General features: G+C 44.6%; 1 protein-coding gene across 1 annotated transcript in view; it reads left to right on the top strand.

Moving 5' to 3' along the window:
• ZEB1 (zinc finger E-box binding homeobox 1) overlaps positions 1-17927 on the top strand; it is a gene marked incomplete at its 5' end in the record, with an annotated part of 76300 nt that overhangs the window by 14035 nt on the left and 44338 nt on the right. Inside the window, 2 exons of the mRNA XM_019507951.1 lie at positions 13936-13998; positions 17054-17215. Coding sequence (XP_019363496.1) covers positions 13936-13998; positions 17054-17215 — 225 coding nt within the window. The remainder of the gene's footprint in view (positions 1-13935; positions 13999-17053; positions 17216-17927) is intronic.

Here is a 17927-nt window from a genome sequence, read left to right as displayed (position 1 = left end):
TTTGTTTGCTTGAGGGAAGAAGTTAAGGTCCATTTGTAGGTCCTTTTCAGTGTGTGCAACGATAGCACAATCATCAGCATACTGAAGTTCTACAAGCAGGGCTGATGTAACTTTGGTTTTGGCACAGAGGCAAGAAAGATTGAAAAGGTTCCCATCCATCCTGAACTTGATGTTGATGCCATGTGGCAGATGGTCATGGATGAACATCTTGTTGACCACAAGAAAGATAGAAACAGAAAAGGTGTGATCATGCAGCCCTGCTTGGTGCCAGTTTGAATGGCAAAGGGATCTGTAATGGAGCCACTGCATAGGATGAAGGCAGTCATCGGGTGATGAAGGAGTCTTAGGATGATGATACATTTCCCTGGGTAGCTAAACTTCAATAAGATCTTCCATAGAGCCTCATGGTTAACAGAGTCAAAGGCTTTGGTCAAATCAGTAAAGACCATATACAATTCATGCCGTTGTTCTCAGCATTTTTTCTAGATAAGCCAAGTAGAGTAGAAAGATTATTGCAGGTGTCATACATGATACTATTGTTTACATATTTCATTATGGTGTTAACTGAAAGAAAAAAAAAGAAGCAGCAGCAATATGGCATTGTTGGCCCTGGTTCAGTTTATGATCTTCTGTGTGGCAGGGCACTGTGTGTGCCTGCCACTTTAAGGCCCTGGAGCTGGCAACCTCCAGGTACCTAATGAGGGCAGCCATTTTCGGTTCAGGGCTGCCCATATAAACAAGGCAGTTTGGCTGCTGGAGGGTAGGCAACAACATCGCCTGGCCAGAGGTCTGCTGAGTTTCATCTGGAGGTAAAGGAGGAGCTGTAGGGGATGGTAGGAGGCTCCTGGTCCTGGGTACGACCTAAAAATGCACCCTGCCAGGAGTGGGTGGCCTCGTGGGGCTCCCAGTGGCATGGGAGCCCCCAGGAAATGCCAGGCCAGTGATCACCCCAGTGAAAGGCGGGTCAGGGTGCCATGACCCCTAACCCTTACCTTCGGATGGGTCACATTCCATCGGAGGTAGTTGTGGGGGTGCAAGCCCAGAGGAGGAGAGTGGAGAGTTGGAGGCCAGGTGTGGCTGAGGCCGCCAGAGCCCTGCAGGGGCTCGAGACCCCGAGCTGGAGAGTTGGGACCAGGCACGGCTACAGCCACCTGAGCCCCCCCAAGGAGGGAAGCCCCAAGACCCCTAATAGAGAGGGGCATTATGAGCGTGAAAAGCCCCCAGGGTGAGGGGGGCACCGTGAGAAGCCCCCAGGTTGAGGGAAGAACAGGGGCTCAGCCAGAGGGCGAGAGAGCTGAGTCCTGACCCCAGTAAGTCCTCCACCGTTGGGAGGCAGAGTTTGGGTCAAATATAACATCTGAGCCCCACTTGTGAGAGGACAGCGTGAGAACTGAGGGGGCAGCAATGAGAAACCCCAGCAGAAGCCCCAGTGTAAGGGGCAGAGATGTGGAGTCCAGTGAAGGAAGAACGGGGGCTCAGCCAGAGGGTGAGAGAGCTGAGTCCTGACCCCAGTAAGTCCTCCAATGTGGGGAGGTGGAGTTTGGGTCAAATATAACATCTGAACCCCAGTTGTGAGGGGGCAGCATGGGAAGCCCCAGTGTGAGGGGACAGCATGAGAACAGAGGGGGCCACGGTGAGAAGCCCCAATGTGAGGGGGCTGCAGTGAGAAGGCCCAGTGAGGGAAGAACGGGGGCTCAGCCAGAGAGCAAGAGAACTGAGTCCTGACCCCAGTAAGTCCTCCAATGTGGGGAGGCAGAGTTTGGGTCAAATATAACATCTGAGCCCCAGTTGTGAGGGGGCAACATGGGAAGCCCCAGTTGAGGGGGCAGCGTGAGAACTGGGGGGGCAGCAATGAGAACCCCCAGTAGAAGCCCCAGCGTGAGGGGCAGAGAGGTGGAGTCCAGTGAGGGAAGAAAGGGGGCTCAGCCAGAGAACAAGAGAGCCAAGTCCTGACCCCAGTAAGTCCTCCAATGCTGGGAGGCAGAGTTTGGGTTAAATATAACGTCCGCGAAGGAGAACCCAGAGAAGGGGACCTGGGGAAAGAGTAACAGTCGTATATCGAGGCCTGCCAGAGCTTCGTATATTGAGGCCTGCAGTGTCCAGGACCAGGAGAGTCAGAAGGGCAAGGAGGCCCATCGAGAGGGACGCCCAAGAGCCAGGGGTCTGGGGTCCCGACTGGCCTGGGAGTGGGCCAGGGCTAGTGTGAGCCAAAGGTCCCAGTGAGGGGACCACACCCAAAGGGGAACCGGTGGCAGGGAGATATGTGGCCCGGTATGACGACGGCAGCCTGAAGGGAGGAACCCGGGGGGGGGGGCAGTCCTACAGCAGGATTCTGGGCCCCATCGTATGGGACTGGCGCATATGAGAACATCATGATGTCATCTGCGAGGCTCGGGCTGTCGTGTAGGGGAGGAATGGAGCTGCAGATAGTGCCCCCTGGTGGCGGGGCATAAAATGGGCAGCCTCCTGCTTATTACCAACTAATTAATCAATTAAGATCAAGGCGTGGCGGGCAAGAAGGTGGGCGGTTTGCCCAGGAACAGGTGGGTGGGCCGCACTGAGTAACAGGGAACCGGTAGGTCCCCTGTTAGATTCTGTATAACCCCCCTTCAGTTTCTTTTCTGCCTAGTTAAGGTTTCCCAATTTTTCATCTCTGCCATTGCTTATTTCTATATGTACTGAATTTTATTCTATGTATTTGATTTAAGATAGGCTCTTACCCTGTACCCCTTACACTGGCATCTTATATCAGGATGCTGAAAAGAATTTTAAGTATGCAACTTCCATTGATTTCAGCAGGATTTGGACACCTAAATTCTTTTGATGATCTGGGCTTAGTAATTTTTAAGTTAAAAATAAGCATGATGACTAATCTCAGTCAAATTAAGCTTCTCGTCATTCTCCACCTCCCAACTTCCTCACCGCAAAGGGAAGAACTTAGGTGTGGCTTGAGTCTTTAAAAAAATATAAGTAAAACTGATAGAACAGATGATAAGCTTATACTGCTATTCAGGAAATCCAGATTGAAGAAGTGAGTTTTGTGTTTTGAGAGAAAGTATTACAGTTTGTATTTTAGTTCCTTCGGGAGTCTTTTGAGCTAGTCCCCAAGAATTGCCTGAGATGTAATTGCATGTAGTTGTAAGCTTCATTCCAGAGACATGCAAGTCCATCATTTTCTGAGGTGCATACGTATTAAAGGTGGTCCAAGTACTAAAAGGGAACATCCTGTTACCAAGTCAGGACTATATATGTAGCCCTACAAATGAAAACTGAGACTTTAAACTTGAACAGATATTTTATGGACAGATAATGGGACTAGAGAAGTACATAGATTGTGTGCTTTCAGTAGCTTGTGTTGCTAAGTATGCTGGACCATTTTGCAGTAGTTGTACCTTTTCAGGCTTAGAAAGTGTTGTATAATTCAGGGCAAATTATCACTAACAAAGACAGGCCATAGCCAGAGATGATAGTTCTATGATTCTGCCACCTGTCTTTATTACGTGCAAGTCCAGAATGAGAGAGGTGCTTATAAAGAGTATTAATGTAGTGCATCTTCACATGCAATTAATTGAATAAGTGAATTTTGTGTTGCACTTCCATGCACGAGTCTATAAGTGTACCCCCATCAGAAGCAAATTGCACCTGACAAGAGCAGTCTAGTCTAGGGCTGCTCCTGCCCTGCTCTGCCCTCTTGCAGCTGCCAGGGGGAGCTCCAGACTCCCCAGATGTCAGCTCTGGAGGCCGGAAGGGGTACCGGGGCAAGTTCCAATCTCCATCAGGCGGGAAGAGCTGTGCCGACTGCAGGGCTGCTGTCTTTCCAGCCATGTGGGGATTGAGATGGGTTCCAATATGGCTGAGAGAAATGTGCCAGCTGTAGGATCCCACATGGGGATCGGGTTGGGTCCCACATGGGGATCAGCTGCCTGAGCTAACCAGGAGCAAATTGCTCCTGCTCAGCATCTACACATGCTCTACAGTGCATTAGCTAATGCACCATTTAGCTAGTGCCTATGTATGCTGGTGCTAGCAAACAACACATTAGATTGATTTAATGCACAGAAAATCCCGTTCACGTGGAGATGGTTACACTTAACTGCATGTTAGATTAGTCTAATGCGTAATAAAGTGTCTTGTGTAGTTGTGCCCACTATGTTAATTATCTGTATAATGTATGCACTACCACTGGAAGCAGCACTGTAGCAGAAAGCTTTTTGAAGAGCTGACCAGTAGCAAAGAATTGGTGGAGGATGTGAAGGTTATGGGTAAGTTTGGAAAAGCAATCATGATATGATACAATTCCAGATCCTGAGACAAAGAAGCATGAGGTCAGCAAAACTAGGTTGCTAGATTTCAAAATGGTGGATTTCAGCTGACTCAAGGAGTTGATAGGTATGGTGCCATGGGAAGACAGATTGAAGGATAAATGCACCCCGGAGTGCTTGAAACTTGTAAAGGGCACAATATTGGGAGCCCAGCAAGAAACTGAATAATGTCATGAGACCAATATAGCTGCACAAGGAGCTTCTAGGATGCCTCAAATGCTAAAGGAAAGTATACAAGTAATGTAAAAATGGGCAGGTCACCAGGAAGCAAGCCATAAAATAGCAAAAACCTGCAGGGACAAAATCAGGAAGGAAAAGAAAGATATTGATATTGGCTGCACCTGATTAAGGAAGTTAAAAGCAACAAATTTAAATAAGCTGGCCAGAAGAGAGAAACCAAGGAAGATGTGGGTCCACTGTTAAATAGCCAGGAGGAACTCCTAACAGAAGATGCAAAGAAAGCAAAACTACTCAACAGCTACTTTGCCTCAGTCTCCACAAAAAAGTTAAGCTGCAACGAGACAGGTAATAACCATTTTTTGGACATGGAAGGGGACAAACTGATGGATAAAATGACATAAGGGACTGTCGGAGAGCTTTTGATGAGTCTGAATGAATTCAAGTCACCAGGTTCTGATTAACTTTTGAATGTACTGGCAGAATCCATTTGGAGGCAGAAGCTTCTGGAGGACAACAGGCTGATTATAAGCTACTAGCATAGATTTACTAAGAACACATTGTGTCAAACAAACAATCTTCTTCTTTGACGAAGTAACTACGTGGGTAGATGAAGGGAGTGCTGTGAAAATAGTGTATCTAGACTTCAGCAAGGCCTTTGACAGGGTCCCTCATGACCTCATAAACAAATTGGAAAAATGTAGGCTGGACAAAACTACTATAAGGTGGACAGACACATGGCTCAGTAGCTGCAAGCAAATGGTAAAGGGATGTTAGAATGGCAGGAAGTTTTGAGTGGAGTCCCACAGGGCTCTTTCTGGGCCCAGTGCCATTCAACCTGTATATTAATGATTTGGATGCTGGAATAGAGAGCTTCTTGAGCAAATTTGTAGATGATGGAATTGGGAAGGAGTGCAAATGCACTGGAAGACAGGATCACAATTTGGAAGGATCTTGGCAGTTTGGAAAGTTGGGTTGGACTGGCAAATATACGTCACACCTCAGGAAGAATAATAAAAAGCACAATACAAAATGGGTGACACCTGCCTGAATGGCAGCACTATGGAGGATATGAGAGTCTTGGCAGATCACAAGCTCAACATGAGTCTGCAGTGTGATACAGCCACACAAAAAGGGTAAAACAATTTTGGGCGGCATCAATTTTGGGCAGCTAAAACAGTTTGGGGCAGCATTAGGAGCAAGACACAGGAAGTTTTTGATCCTCTTTCCTCAGCATTGGTTAGGCCTCATCTGGAGTATTGTGTATAGTTTGGGGCTCCACTTTTTTAAAAGGACATGGAGAAGTTAGAGAGGGTCCAGAGGCAGGCAACATGAATAATAAAGGGCTTGGAAGACAAGAAATGTGGGGTGAGGTTAAAGGAAATAAACACCTTTTCCACAAATTGAACATGCCTAAGAGGGTACATCATAGCAGTCTTCAACTATCTGGAGGGCTGCCATAAAGCTAAGGGAAAATGTCTTTTCTCTCTAGCTCCTGGGAGCAGGATGAGGACCAATTGGCTTGAAACTGCAGCAAAATATGTTTAGGTTAGATAACAGAAAAAACTTCTTCACTGTTAGAACAGTGATCTTCTTATGTCCTGTCTGAGATTGCTGATGACAGGTATCTAGCAGAATTCACAGATTCATTACTTTAAATATGGTGATTTAAATTACTGTATTCAGCTACATGGATATTTCCACCTCTTCAGCAGATTTAATGGTCATAATGGAGAGATCTCACTAGCCCTTTTTTATAGGGAAAACACCACTGTTTTATGTATTCTAGGTTAATTTTCAGTACCCCATAATGTCTTTCAGGGCTATACAGCATAAGATTTCAGCCTTCAGGAAGGTTCTGAAGAGCAGACCAGGTCTTGGGTATCAAAAAGCCAAAGGCTGAAGCACTTAACCATCATCACTGATGGATTACATCAGGCTTCATTCCATTAGCGTAAGACTGTTCAAGCAGTGGTCAAAATTAGAACTGGATTAAAGCATTACAATCTCCCTTCAAATACATATCTTGTTTCTGGATATATTTACAGGTATACAGTCAAATCTGTTGGGTCTGTACATCTATCAGATTTTAGCTATGATCTCTGCTATTAAGGCAGGTAGAAATAGCAGGCTTTTTTGTTCTTTGACCTCTTAGCTGGGAATGAAGGGTATGTCTGCATCATAGCCCTGGTGTGTCTGGGGATGGATGCTCCTCCTGCTCACACACACCAACCCCAAAAATGCAGAGGTGAAACCACTCCTAAAGCATCTCCCACAATCACTCTCAAGCATGTCAGAGATTGAGGACTGCCCACATCAGGTACCTTGAAGCTGAGTGCTCGGGTTTGGCAGGAGCAGCTGTGTGAAGCATGCTTGGAGCATTTTTTCCTAGACGCATCCGGGAAGTAGTGCAGGTGTACACAGAAAGTAGTCATAGAATTCCTCGGTGTATAGCTAAAGCTGATACTGGCTCTTCAACATTTAAAAAAGTATACTGTCCTTGTTTCTTATTATCCTCTCTAAATTATGGATTCTAACAATTGCTATTGTTAGGTATATGTAGATATCTTCTGGAAGTGATATAGGACCTTTTTATTTGACTAGGCTTTTATTAGATGGGGTTGAACTGTTGTTGGGGGAGTGTATGCTATTACAAACTTTTATTTTAATGTTTTATCTGCTTTTAAAGTGTATTTTGTTTTTATTGTAAGCTGCCCTGAGCCTTTTTTGTGGAGAATGGCGTATAAATCAAATAAATAAATAAATATTTTTAATGTGGTTATGGCACTATGCTTTACTTAAATTCTGTATATAAAGGGCTTAGTTCATCTGTCTGTGTGTCTGTCCATAACGTTCTTGGGGTGGCATGACTCCTGGCAGAGCATGGCTCCAGCCAGTGTTGCATCAAGAATGCCTGCCAAAAATGATGGCGCAGGGCTGGACGTGGAGTGGGGGGAGGGTGGTACAGGACAGGATGTGAGTGGGGAGAGTGGTGGCAGCAACCACTGCATGCAAGCTTCCCCCCCCCCCCCCCCCCCGGGGGGGGGGGGGGGGGGGATAATGGGGGGGGGAGTGCCTCGCTCCCCCCCCCCCCCCCCCCCTGCCGCTCCTGGGAGGTGGAGGCAGTGCAGCATAGTGGGTGGCAACTGTCTGCTCCCCACTCCCTCTGCCCCCCTCCCATCATTCTTGACAGGCAATTCTCTAGTATGTGTATAAGAGTTTAAGACTTGCCAGTCCAAATCATCTAGGCTAGCATCCTGTATCTGATAGGGGTAAATACTCAGCGTCTTGTAGGAATATGCTAGAGTCCCAAAAATAGAATGTGGAATAATCTATGTAATCCCTCAGATGGTTTATGCTCTGGAGTCATGGGCAGATCTAGGATTTTGAAAAAAGGGGTGCAGGTGACATGGTGCATCAGCACAACACATTTTTATTGCATTAAAAGAAACTAGGAGCTTTATTAATATGCTAGAAATGTATTATTCAGTTTGAACCAAGCAAAAACAAATATAACTGAATCTGATGGGGGCTGACTGCCAGGTCCAGGGTGGGGTAGGCACTTGGGGCTGGGTGAGACTACAGCTGTTACCCCATAGCCTGTCCGTAAACAGAACTGCTCCCTCTACCCTTACACATGAGACCCAAAGACACTCCACTGTGTCTCCAAAATGGCCCTCACTTCCCTTTATAAATTGCTAATGTGTCTAGACACAAGTCTCTTCAGTAAGTTGAAACTCAGCAAGGAATCCTACAAAAAATCAAAATTTGGTTATAGAACTAGGGAAGCATAAAAGAGTGTCACACAGGTATGTTGGGAAGAAGTTAGGAAGGCCAAGGCACTATTTGGTATGCAGCTGGCAAGGGACATAAAAAAACAATAAAAAAGGGATTCTACAAGTATGTCCAAAGTAAAATAAAGACCCAAGAAGCCATAGTTTCCTTACGGAATGCAGAAGATGATCTAGCTACTGATGATGCAGAGAAGGCTAAAGTAGTTAATGCCTTTTTTAAATTTCAGTCTTTACAAATAGGGGCAGCTACCAGATGACAAGCACAACTGGCAACAAAGTAGTGGCAATGAGTAGGGGGCGCATGGGGGTGCACATGCACCCCCTGTGAGTGCCAGTGTACCCCCTCACCAGCCGCACCCGCTGCTTAGGTGATGGGCGCGGGGGGCAGGTGGGAGCACCAGTGCCCACCCTGCAAACACTCCCAGAAGCAGCTGCAGCAAACAGAGCAATTGGCCATTGCGGGATCACCCATGGGGGGACTCCCCTCATCCCTTGTTTGGCGGGACTGGTCACAGGGCGGGGGGGGAGCATGTGCCCCACTTGACTAAGGCATCACCAGTTGCCCATGCAACAAAGATAGGGGAGGAATCAAACAGCCTAGACCAGTGATGCTCAAGCTTTTGTCTCTGCAGGCCAGATGAGTGGCATAGGACTTGTTACATGGCCTGAGAGGGACCACGTGCCCTGAGAGGGCCCTGCAATGCCTTGGCTGCACCCCCACTCCAAGATCCAACCCTGGGGTCTGGTACCACCAACTCCCATCCTGTCAGGAACCGTAGCAGGCAGCCTGGCCTGGGTTGGGCCAGCACCCTTTTGGCAACACATGTAAAAATGCCCATGTTGCCTATCTTTAAGACTGGGAATGAGGAGGATATGGGGAATGACAGAACAGTGAACTTAACCTTGATACCTGAAAAGATTATGGAACAAGTCTTCCATGAGTCTGTTGTGAAGCAGCTAGAGGAGAACATGATAATCAGGAACAGCCAATACAAATTCATTAAGAAGGTGAATGATAAGGAAATCAGGCTTTATAGATCAGAGAAGAGCAGTGGATATGTGATATACCTCGATATACCTTGATTTTAGCAAGGCTTTTGACATGGTGTCTCTTGGCATTTTCATTAACAAGCTAAGGACATAAAGACGAAAGATGGAGCCATAACTGGTTGGATCATCATGCTCAATAAGTAGTTATAAATGGCTCAACGATCAGTTGAGAGGAGGTATCAAGTGGGGTTTTCCAGATGTCTGTCCTAGGTCCGTTATTGCTCGGTATCTTTATTAACGATGTGGCCCATAGGATTGAGTGCATGCTTAACAGATCTGCAGATGACATCAAGTTGGATTGAGCTACATATACTTTGGAGGGTAGAGGTATCCAGAATGACCTGGATAAACAGGAGATATGGTCCATAATCAACCAAGTGAAATTCAGCAAGGACAGGTGTTAAGTTCAGCTGTTTGTGACTTTCAGGAGTCCCTTTCCTTCCAGAACCCCTCCCAAAGAGTTCTCTCCACGCTTCACAGCCCCTGACCATAGGGGTCTAGCTGTCTTCCCTCCCTGCCACCACTGCTGCCCCCTCCACCCATGGCCATATGGCCTCCATTGCCCTCCATTCTCAATATACAGAAACAATTAAAAGTGTGAGAGGATTACTCCAGTTCCCACTCACCCACCTAGGCAGTACCCCTTCCCAGAAAGTGCAGCCCCTCTGGATCCACCCTTGCCTGTTTTATGCTGCCCTTGTGCCACTGGTTCAGTTTCCTACAGCTTCTGTCATCTGCTGCAATGAATAAGCCAGGAAAGGGCCGCTGCAGTAACTTACCTTTTTGCCTCTCCTTTGCCACCTTGCAACTAACTCCCTCCTGCTTTTGAATGCTGCACCATTGCACCACCCAGCCTACTTTTAGCCCTGTCCTCTCCACCCTGTCTCTGATTTGTTGTGGGTTTTAATCCCCTAAGGAAAAGGCTACATAGTACAGGTTCTCAGGTAGCAACTCACTTTTACTGAAGAAATATTAATGGGAATAGATCTCAGACAGAGTAATTTTAGAAGAAAAGCAAGCTTGATTAAAAGAAGTTTACAAGTTGTTAACACCTATGCAATGAAGAGATTAGCAGAAATCAAATAGATCAAAGCTGTCCAACTTCCAGACAGACAGGAAATGCAGATCCTAGAGCTAGATATATATGGCGGATAGGCACCCCCTGGCTTCTGCCCACTGCATTGGCTCCCCATCAACCCAGATCTCCCCGCCCCCTTTCCAGTTGTCTGGTGCATACACCCCTCAGCTTTTTTTATTAGCATCCTGTATAATACTTAAACAACCTCCTATCTGCTGTAGAACTGGACAAGTGGAAGACTCAAGTAGTCTATAGTGGGATATCAAGACTATTGGAACAAAATGATAATGTCTAAAAGTTGTCTTTAACTGATCAATATTAGGTAGTTTACATGATTTTGTAAAAGGGGCTGTGGGAGCGGCATCTGGCACTGCAGTAGTTGCTGCAGCCCACCGCCCCACCCCAGTCCCACCTTCCTTTCCTACATGGGGATGGGCAGACCATGTCAGAAGAGCAGCGGCTGGGGACAAAATCAAGTAAAAATCCCTTGCCCCCCTTCCTCCCTTGGATCTCAGCCTGCAACTGCCACTGACCTTGCCTGACCCAGGGGCATGAGAAACTCCAGGGACTCAGCTGGGTATACCAGCAGAGACAGACAGGTTTTAGGGCTGCATGAAATTTTGCCAGCAGTTTCGTTTCAACGCTGTTTTGACTCATTTTGAGCTTGAAACAGCAAAATCAAAATGAAACAGAGAGCTTCAAGCCTCAAAACAAAACAAAGCAAGTCAAAACGTTTCGAAATTTTTGAAACAGTTCAAGTTTCGAAGCTCAAGCTGGGCCTGCCTGGAGGGAAACAGAAACTAAAGTAAGGGCAGGGAGGAAGGACTAGTTTTATTCACTGTGTAGCTGGCCAGTGACTGTCATCCTTTCCTAAGGTCCGTTCCAATCCCATTGCTCTGGGGGAGGGATGGAAAAACTGCATAGAAGGCAGCATTGTTTGAACTACCCTGCTTTCTGCCTTGGTGTCAGTTAAGTGAGGGCACACCTTAACACACACACAATATCACCCACCCATGTCACAAGTTTTGCCTGTCAGCAGCCAGAGGTGCAGGGCCCCAGAACCCAGACTCCTGCTGCACCTATCTCCTTGACAGCTGGCAGGCTTCGTGGCCGCAGCAGGGCTTAGCAGGCCTGCAGTTTTCACCCCCCTGTGCCCCAAGACAGACACCATCCCACAAGCACCCATGTCATGAGTTTTGCCTGTCAGCAGCTAGGGGTGCAGGGCCCCAGAACCCAGAAACCCTGCACCTGTCTCCTTGACAGCTCAGCAGGGGCTGGTATGCCTGCAGTTTTCACTCTGCTGAGCCTTAACACACAGTGTCACCCATGTCACGAGTTTTGCTTCTCACCAGCTTGAGGTGCAGGTTCCCTGAAATGCCTGCACCTATCCCTTGAAACATGGCAGGCTTCGTTGCCTCAGCAGGGGGTAGCAAGCCTGCAGTTTTAACCCCACTGTGGTTTAACACATACACGTGACATGAGTTTTTTGCTTTCAAGACTCTGAGGTGCAGTTTCCCTGAAACCCCTGCACCTGTCTCCCTGAAACTTGACAGGCCTCATGCCCTCCGAAGGGGCTACCATTCCTGCAAGTTTCATCCAAAATCAGGCCAGAAATGACAAAGTTACAGGCTGTTTCAAGCTTCTCCATTATAGCCTATGGGCAAAACATCGAAACAGTGTTGAAACAGCAAAACTGTTCGATGAAACAAAATGGAACAGCAGTTTCAAATCGAACTAAAATTAGAAACTGAATGCTGTTCCATCGAAACGCAAGTCAAAACGGTGCCATTTAGCACAGCCCAGGTTTCCCCTCACTGCCCAGTCCTCCCAAGCGCTCCCCATCAGGATGAGAGCAGGCTCAAGGAGAGAGCACGCACCCAGTGCCACTGCTACTGCCCCTGGCTGAGCTCAGCTCCCTCTGCAGCCCTTCTGGAGTGGGGCAGAAATGGCTCTGGAGTTTCCCTTGCCTCTGAGTCAGACAAGGACATCAGGGACAGGTAGTGTCAGAAAGGGGAGGAGGGATAATGGGAAGACAGGGGACCTGCCACAAAACATGGAGGGGGAGGGAATGAATTCTTACTTGCTTCAGAGACTTAATGTCCCCAGCCACTCTTCCTGTAGATCTGAAAAGGAGGGTGCAACCATGCCACTGCACCCCCTCTGGATCTGGTCCTGGTAGTATAAAGTGAGTTGATTGCCATGGTCAAATTCATATAAGATAAGTTTTCATCCTCATATCACTTGGTTTTCTGTCTTGTCAGTCTCAGAATTGAGGCATCTTCAGAAGCCTCCAGGTTCAACGTCAGTGTTGTTATACCTGATTTGTAATTAATATAAATTCTTTTGCTTTCATGAATAAAGCTACTATTGTAGCTTCTTACCAGCAATAGTTAAATGCAGCAATTTAGTTAAAGAGAGCAGGCTGGAGAGCAGGCTGTTGATTAATCTGGAGTCAGTCTTTCAAGGGGAAAAACTGATATTTAAATATTTAAAAAGAAATGGCCACCATCAAAATATATTTGGGGAAAGTATGGGTGTGATGATGAAATGACCTTGTAGCCTATTAGGTTATAGTTCTGGAGCAGGGCAAATTCACAGAACAGTTTCTCTACTTGCAGTAGCAAGTCTAGTTTCAGTCTTAAAGCTGATTTAAAGTTGTCAGATAAAGAAATGATGCTATATCATGATGTTTAAATCAGTGCTGTTTGCAGGGATGATATATAAATCCTTCAGCCTATAACCTGTCAAATGAAATCATCTTTTGAGGGTATACTTCTAACAAGCCAGATATACTCCATAATGTCAGAACTAGTGGCTTTGTATAAGTGATGGCATAGTAATTACACTTATTTCAGTTGTGTAACACGAGGTTTATGCTTCAGTTCAGTGCCAATTCAATAGGCAAACTTAATTGGAACTCTCATAAAAAGTTTCATTAGATCTCTAGTGATCTATAGGCAGGCTACAGGTAACTGCACAATATTATATCATATGTCTATTGTAAATAGTTTCTAAATAATTATTAATGATCTTCTGGTGCTGCTAATTAGAAAAAATAAAGTGTGTTTATCTTCCAGTACTGTAGCTTCTAAAGACACATTCTAAAGCATTAGACACTAAGAGCAAACTACCTGAATTTATTCTAAGTAGCACACTTTGTACTTGCCTGATAGAGACTTACTGTACAAAAGCACCATATTTGGATATGCTGCAGCAATCCTTTCCCTATTTTTCCTGTCTGGACATAATTACATTGGTGTAGGCTGTTTGCCTTTTTTTAAAATTACAGCTTCTTTTCCATGTAAAATCTGTGATCAGAGAGGTTCTGTGCCAGCTGAAATCATGAGGAATCCATATGATTGCAAGTATATGCAACTGAACTATATTTTTCCCAAACACTAGAAGATTGAAAATAAATGTGTTTAAGAAACAAAGGGAACTTTTATAATAAAATAGAAAGAAAGGTGGTGCTTTGAAATGTTAATTCTTCCTTTTGTGCAATATTATATTTCAGCTGGAAAAGAAACAAAGGAAATCCTGGGGCCTGAAGCTCAAACAGATGAAGTTGGATGTACAGGTACTCATTTTATTAAATTCTATTACTTGTCCCTTACTCATAAAATGTCAGGATGAGACAGATCTATATACTTCTGAAATCTTTGAATCTTCTCTTTTTTAAACTGCCTTATTACTGTCCCAGACTGAAAACCTTAAATTGCAAACAGTTTTCTGGCTGAAGAAGAATAGACTCAGGCTTCTTTTAGATCTCTTCAGTCTCAAGGTATTGCTGACAAATGACACAAAGCAGTCCCTTCCCACAAGGGACTGACTGCAGTGCCTCTGCAGCAGCTTATCTACAGATGGCTTTAGGAACAAGAGATCAAAATAAGGAATCTATTGCTAGTCTTGTGTGCGGTAGTAGATAATATCACTATGGGTCAGTAGAACGTATCATTAAAATGAACTGAGGTTAATACCTCATTAAAAGCGCCGCTGTTTATAGTAATACTACACAGCAGATAAAATAAAATGTATATTGTCCACCGCAGTACTAGATCATAATATATAGAGCTCCTTTTATTAGAAATAGTCTTATACATTACTAAAATAGATGCCTAGTACTTAGCTGATACAGTGATCTATCGTATAAAAAACTGTAGGTGGATTATTCAGAAATATATGTTCACATATTTCCAACTAAAAATTCAGTAACCCAAAGAGGAGAAAGAACTACATTATACAGTACCTACACTATATACAGTGAATAGTGCCCTGTGTCATAAGTGGTACCTAGCAGTTGGATTGTGTAGAGCTGTATAACCAGTATGAGACTTCACACTGTGAGACAAATGGTAGACCTTTACATCCATATTAAAAATATACTTTGCATTAATAACTGAGGAAGAGGTTTATTATAGTAATTTAGGATGCTTGCACTCAAAGCTTTCATAGAATGCATTTTATGGCAATAAGTGTAAACTGTATGAATAATGTATTCAAGCAAATACTTGCTAGCAAATATTTGTCATGCTACAGATTATGTAAAATATTTTACTGTGTATTGGTTAACATTGAAATGCAGTTTTAATGAAAAACAAATGAAGTTTGTCATTGATTTTGTGAAGTTTAAAACTAGAAGATTAAGTAAGGTATTAATTCATAGAGCTAAAGCAAGCTGCTCAACACCCATATCCAAAACTTGAAGATCAAGCTGCTCAAATTCTTAGGCTTACTGCATTTCAGCCAGCAAACTTGCTACTCAATAAAAACCCAAATGTGTCCTTTGAGCTTGCAGTAATGAGCAAGCCTTAAATAGTATTAAAATTATGTCTTAAAGGCAACAAATAAAGCCTTGTCGGCACAGGAGCCAAAGGAGCTGCAAAAATGTAAGGTACCTTTCAAGACAGGAATGCTGGTCATGATTAAGATTTCATTATCCAGGTTCTTAGAAGAGCTATGCGGAACAAGTGAGCCTAAAGTGAGGAAAACTAGGACTTAAAGAAATACTGTCCTAAATTATTTGTGTAAACTGAAGATGGAAAAATAATCCAGAAGGAAAGGCATAAAGAGAAAACACAAGTCATCATTGAGGCTTGGTAATCTTGCTGATTCTTAATAAAGATTATCAAATGTTTCCTTTCTTTTCCTTTCCATTCTTTTTGTAAAGCAAGTCCAAGTGATACCTGAGCCAGCTGAATGACTTGAGTATTCCTTTCAATAGATAGGTTTGAGCGATTTCCTTTAAGTGCGTTTACTTAGAAATCCAGGTTGTAGCCATATTGGTCTAGAGGAAAAGGCAATCAGGACTCATTGTAGAGATGATATATTCATAGATTTCATAGACATTAGGGCTGGAAGAGACCTCAGAAGATCATCGAGTCCAGCCCCCCACCCCAGGGGCAGGAAGTCAGCTGGGGTCACAGGATTCCAGCAAGATTAACATCCAATTTTCTCTTGAAGGCACATAGAGTAAGTGCTTGAACCACCTCTGATGGCAGGCTATTCCAGACCTTGGGGACTCGGACTAGCCTGCCAATTTTATTATCTAATATGTTATTAGACCAACTAGATTTTTGCAAAAAAATTCTTTAATTGCAAGCTTTCGGGCACAGACACCCTTCATCAGGCATCAGAGAAAAGATTGTAAAAGTTCTCTTGGGTAGAAATGAGAGTTCATATTTCATAGGAGAGTTGAAGGTGTGGTAAAATTTCCTGTTTGGAAAAGTTCATTTTATACGCAGATAAGGCTCAGAGAAAAGTTGGAATAGTCTGTTTACCTCAAAGTTGTTTGGTAGTAAGCAGGATGTATTCATATTTCCTTCTGGTTATGGTGTTTCATGTTTCTCAGAGGAGTAAATAGACAAAACGCTCTTCTGGACAGGCATTTCTTATCTGGTAAGGTGTCTCTGAGCTCTGTTGTGAGGCTCTGTGATGATACAAATTACCTTGAACAAAGGTAGGAGCAGTATCTCAGGTTTCAGGTCATCAAAGTTGCTTCCACCTTGTAAAATTATGAAAATTTAATTTCAAAATTTGCCACACGCCCCCCCACCCCCAAATACCTGGATAGGCGTCTGGCTGGTGTCATCTGACCCCAGCACTCTTTCCTGCCTAGGCAAGGGGTCGGACTCAATGGTCTGTTGAGGTCCCTTCCGACCCAAGCATCTATGAACCTATGAATACCTCCATGCAGCTGGGTTGGGCCCAAGCCACATACCCTCCCCCTGTGCAGCTGCATCAGGGCCAGGCTGCCTGCTCACCCATCCCACTCTACACAGCTGGATCAGGGCCTGTCACTCCCACTCCTAATGCTGGATCAGTCCCACCAGCTAGATCCAGCCTGTGGGCAGACCACGCATCACACATCCAGCTCACAGGGCAAAAAGGTTGAGCGCCCCTGGTTTAAATGGACACGCTTTAATTTGTTTGTAAAATAGGTATAAAAACCTTCTTATTCACAGGGCTTAACCTAAGTTTTAATTCATTAATATTTGGGAAGTGCTTTGAAATCTGTGAATAGAACAGATCTCAGATAATTTGGGTAATATAGTAAGTTATTTGTCATATATTTGTTAATTTAAAATATTTTCATGCAGTGTTTTGTAATGGACTCTCACCATTTTGTACTTTAGTAAAAGAAGATGAATGTGATTCTGATGCAGAAAATGAGCAAAACCATGACCCAAATGTTGAAGAATTCCTTCAACAGGAAGATACAGCTGTTATTTACCCTGAAGCACCTGAAGAGGACCAGAGACAAGGCACACCAGAAGCTAGCGGTCAGGATGAAAATGGTAATTATTTTACTGATCTGGGTTTTTAATAAATGAGTTAGATGGAAGTTCTTGTATTTTAGACAAATAAGGAAGCATATATGTATTGAAGATTGTGTATCTGTTGAAATGAATGGAGGTTCAAACTACTGATCATTTTGAGATGAGGATATAATAATGCAAAAATGATTATTTGTTCTTGAGTAACTGTCCACAAACACATTATCACTAGCAGGTATTAAAAACACACTATCACTATCACCCAGATATTTTTTTGCCTTAATAGTATAGAGTATGCTAGCACCTCTCCTTGTCATGCTCTGTTGTCGAGGGGAAAAGAGATGTGCAGGGTTTCAGCTCCTCAGTTCCTTTCAGTTCCCTGGATAGGGATAGAGCAATTCCCTTGAGTTCCAACCAGCCTTCAGGCCTCAGAAAACACTGCAAAGATTTTTGGGGTTTGCAGGGTGAAGGGAGGTTCTGCTAAGAATATTTAAGAGCCTGTTTTCCCTTCGGGGCAGCCTGCAATTCTTGGGCTTTGGCTTGTTTCATAGTTTCTAGGGTCGGAAGGGACCTTAGCAGATCATCTAGTCCGACCCCCTGCCATGGCAGGAAAGAGTACTGGGGTCAAACGACCCCAGCAAGGTGTTCATCTAACCTCCTCTTAAAAACCCCCAGGGTAGGAGCCTGCACCATCTCTCTTGGAAGTTGGTTCCAGACCCTAGCTGCCCTGACC

The sequence above is a fragment of the Gavialis gangeticus genome, unplaced genomic scaffold (assembly GCF_001723915.1).
Source record: "Gavialis gangeticus isolate Ggan-Ray unplaced genomic scaffold, GavGan_comp1, whole genome shotgun sequence".
Classification (NCBI taxonomy): domain Eukaryota; kingdom Metazoa; phylum Chordata; order Crocodylia; family Gavialidae; genus Gavialis; species Gavialis gangeticus.
Note: the sequence above shows the minus strand (reverse complement) of the source record. Positions and strands in the feature narration are given on the sequence as shown.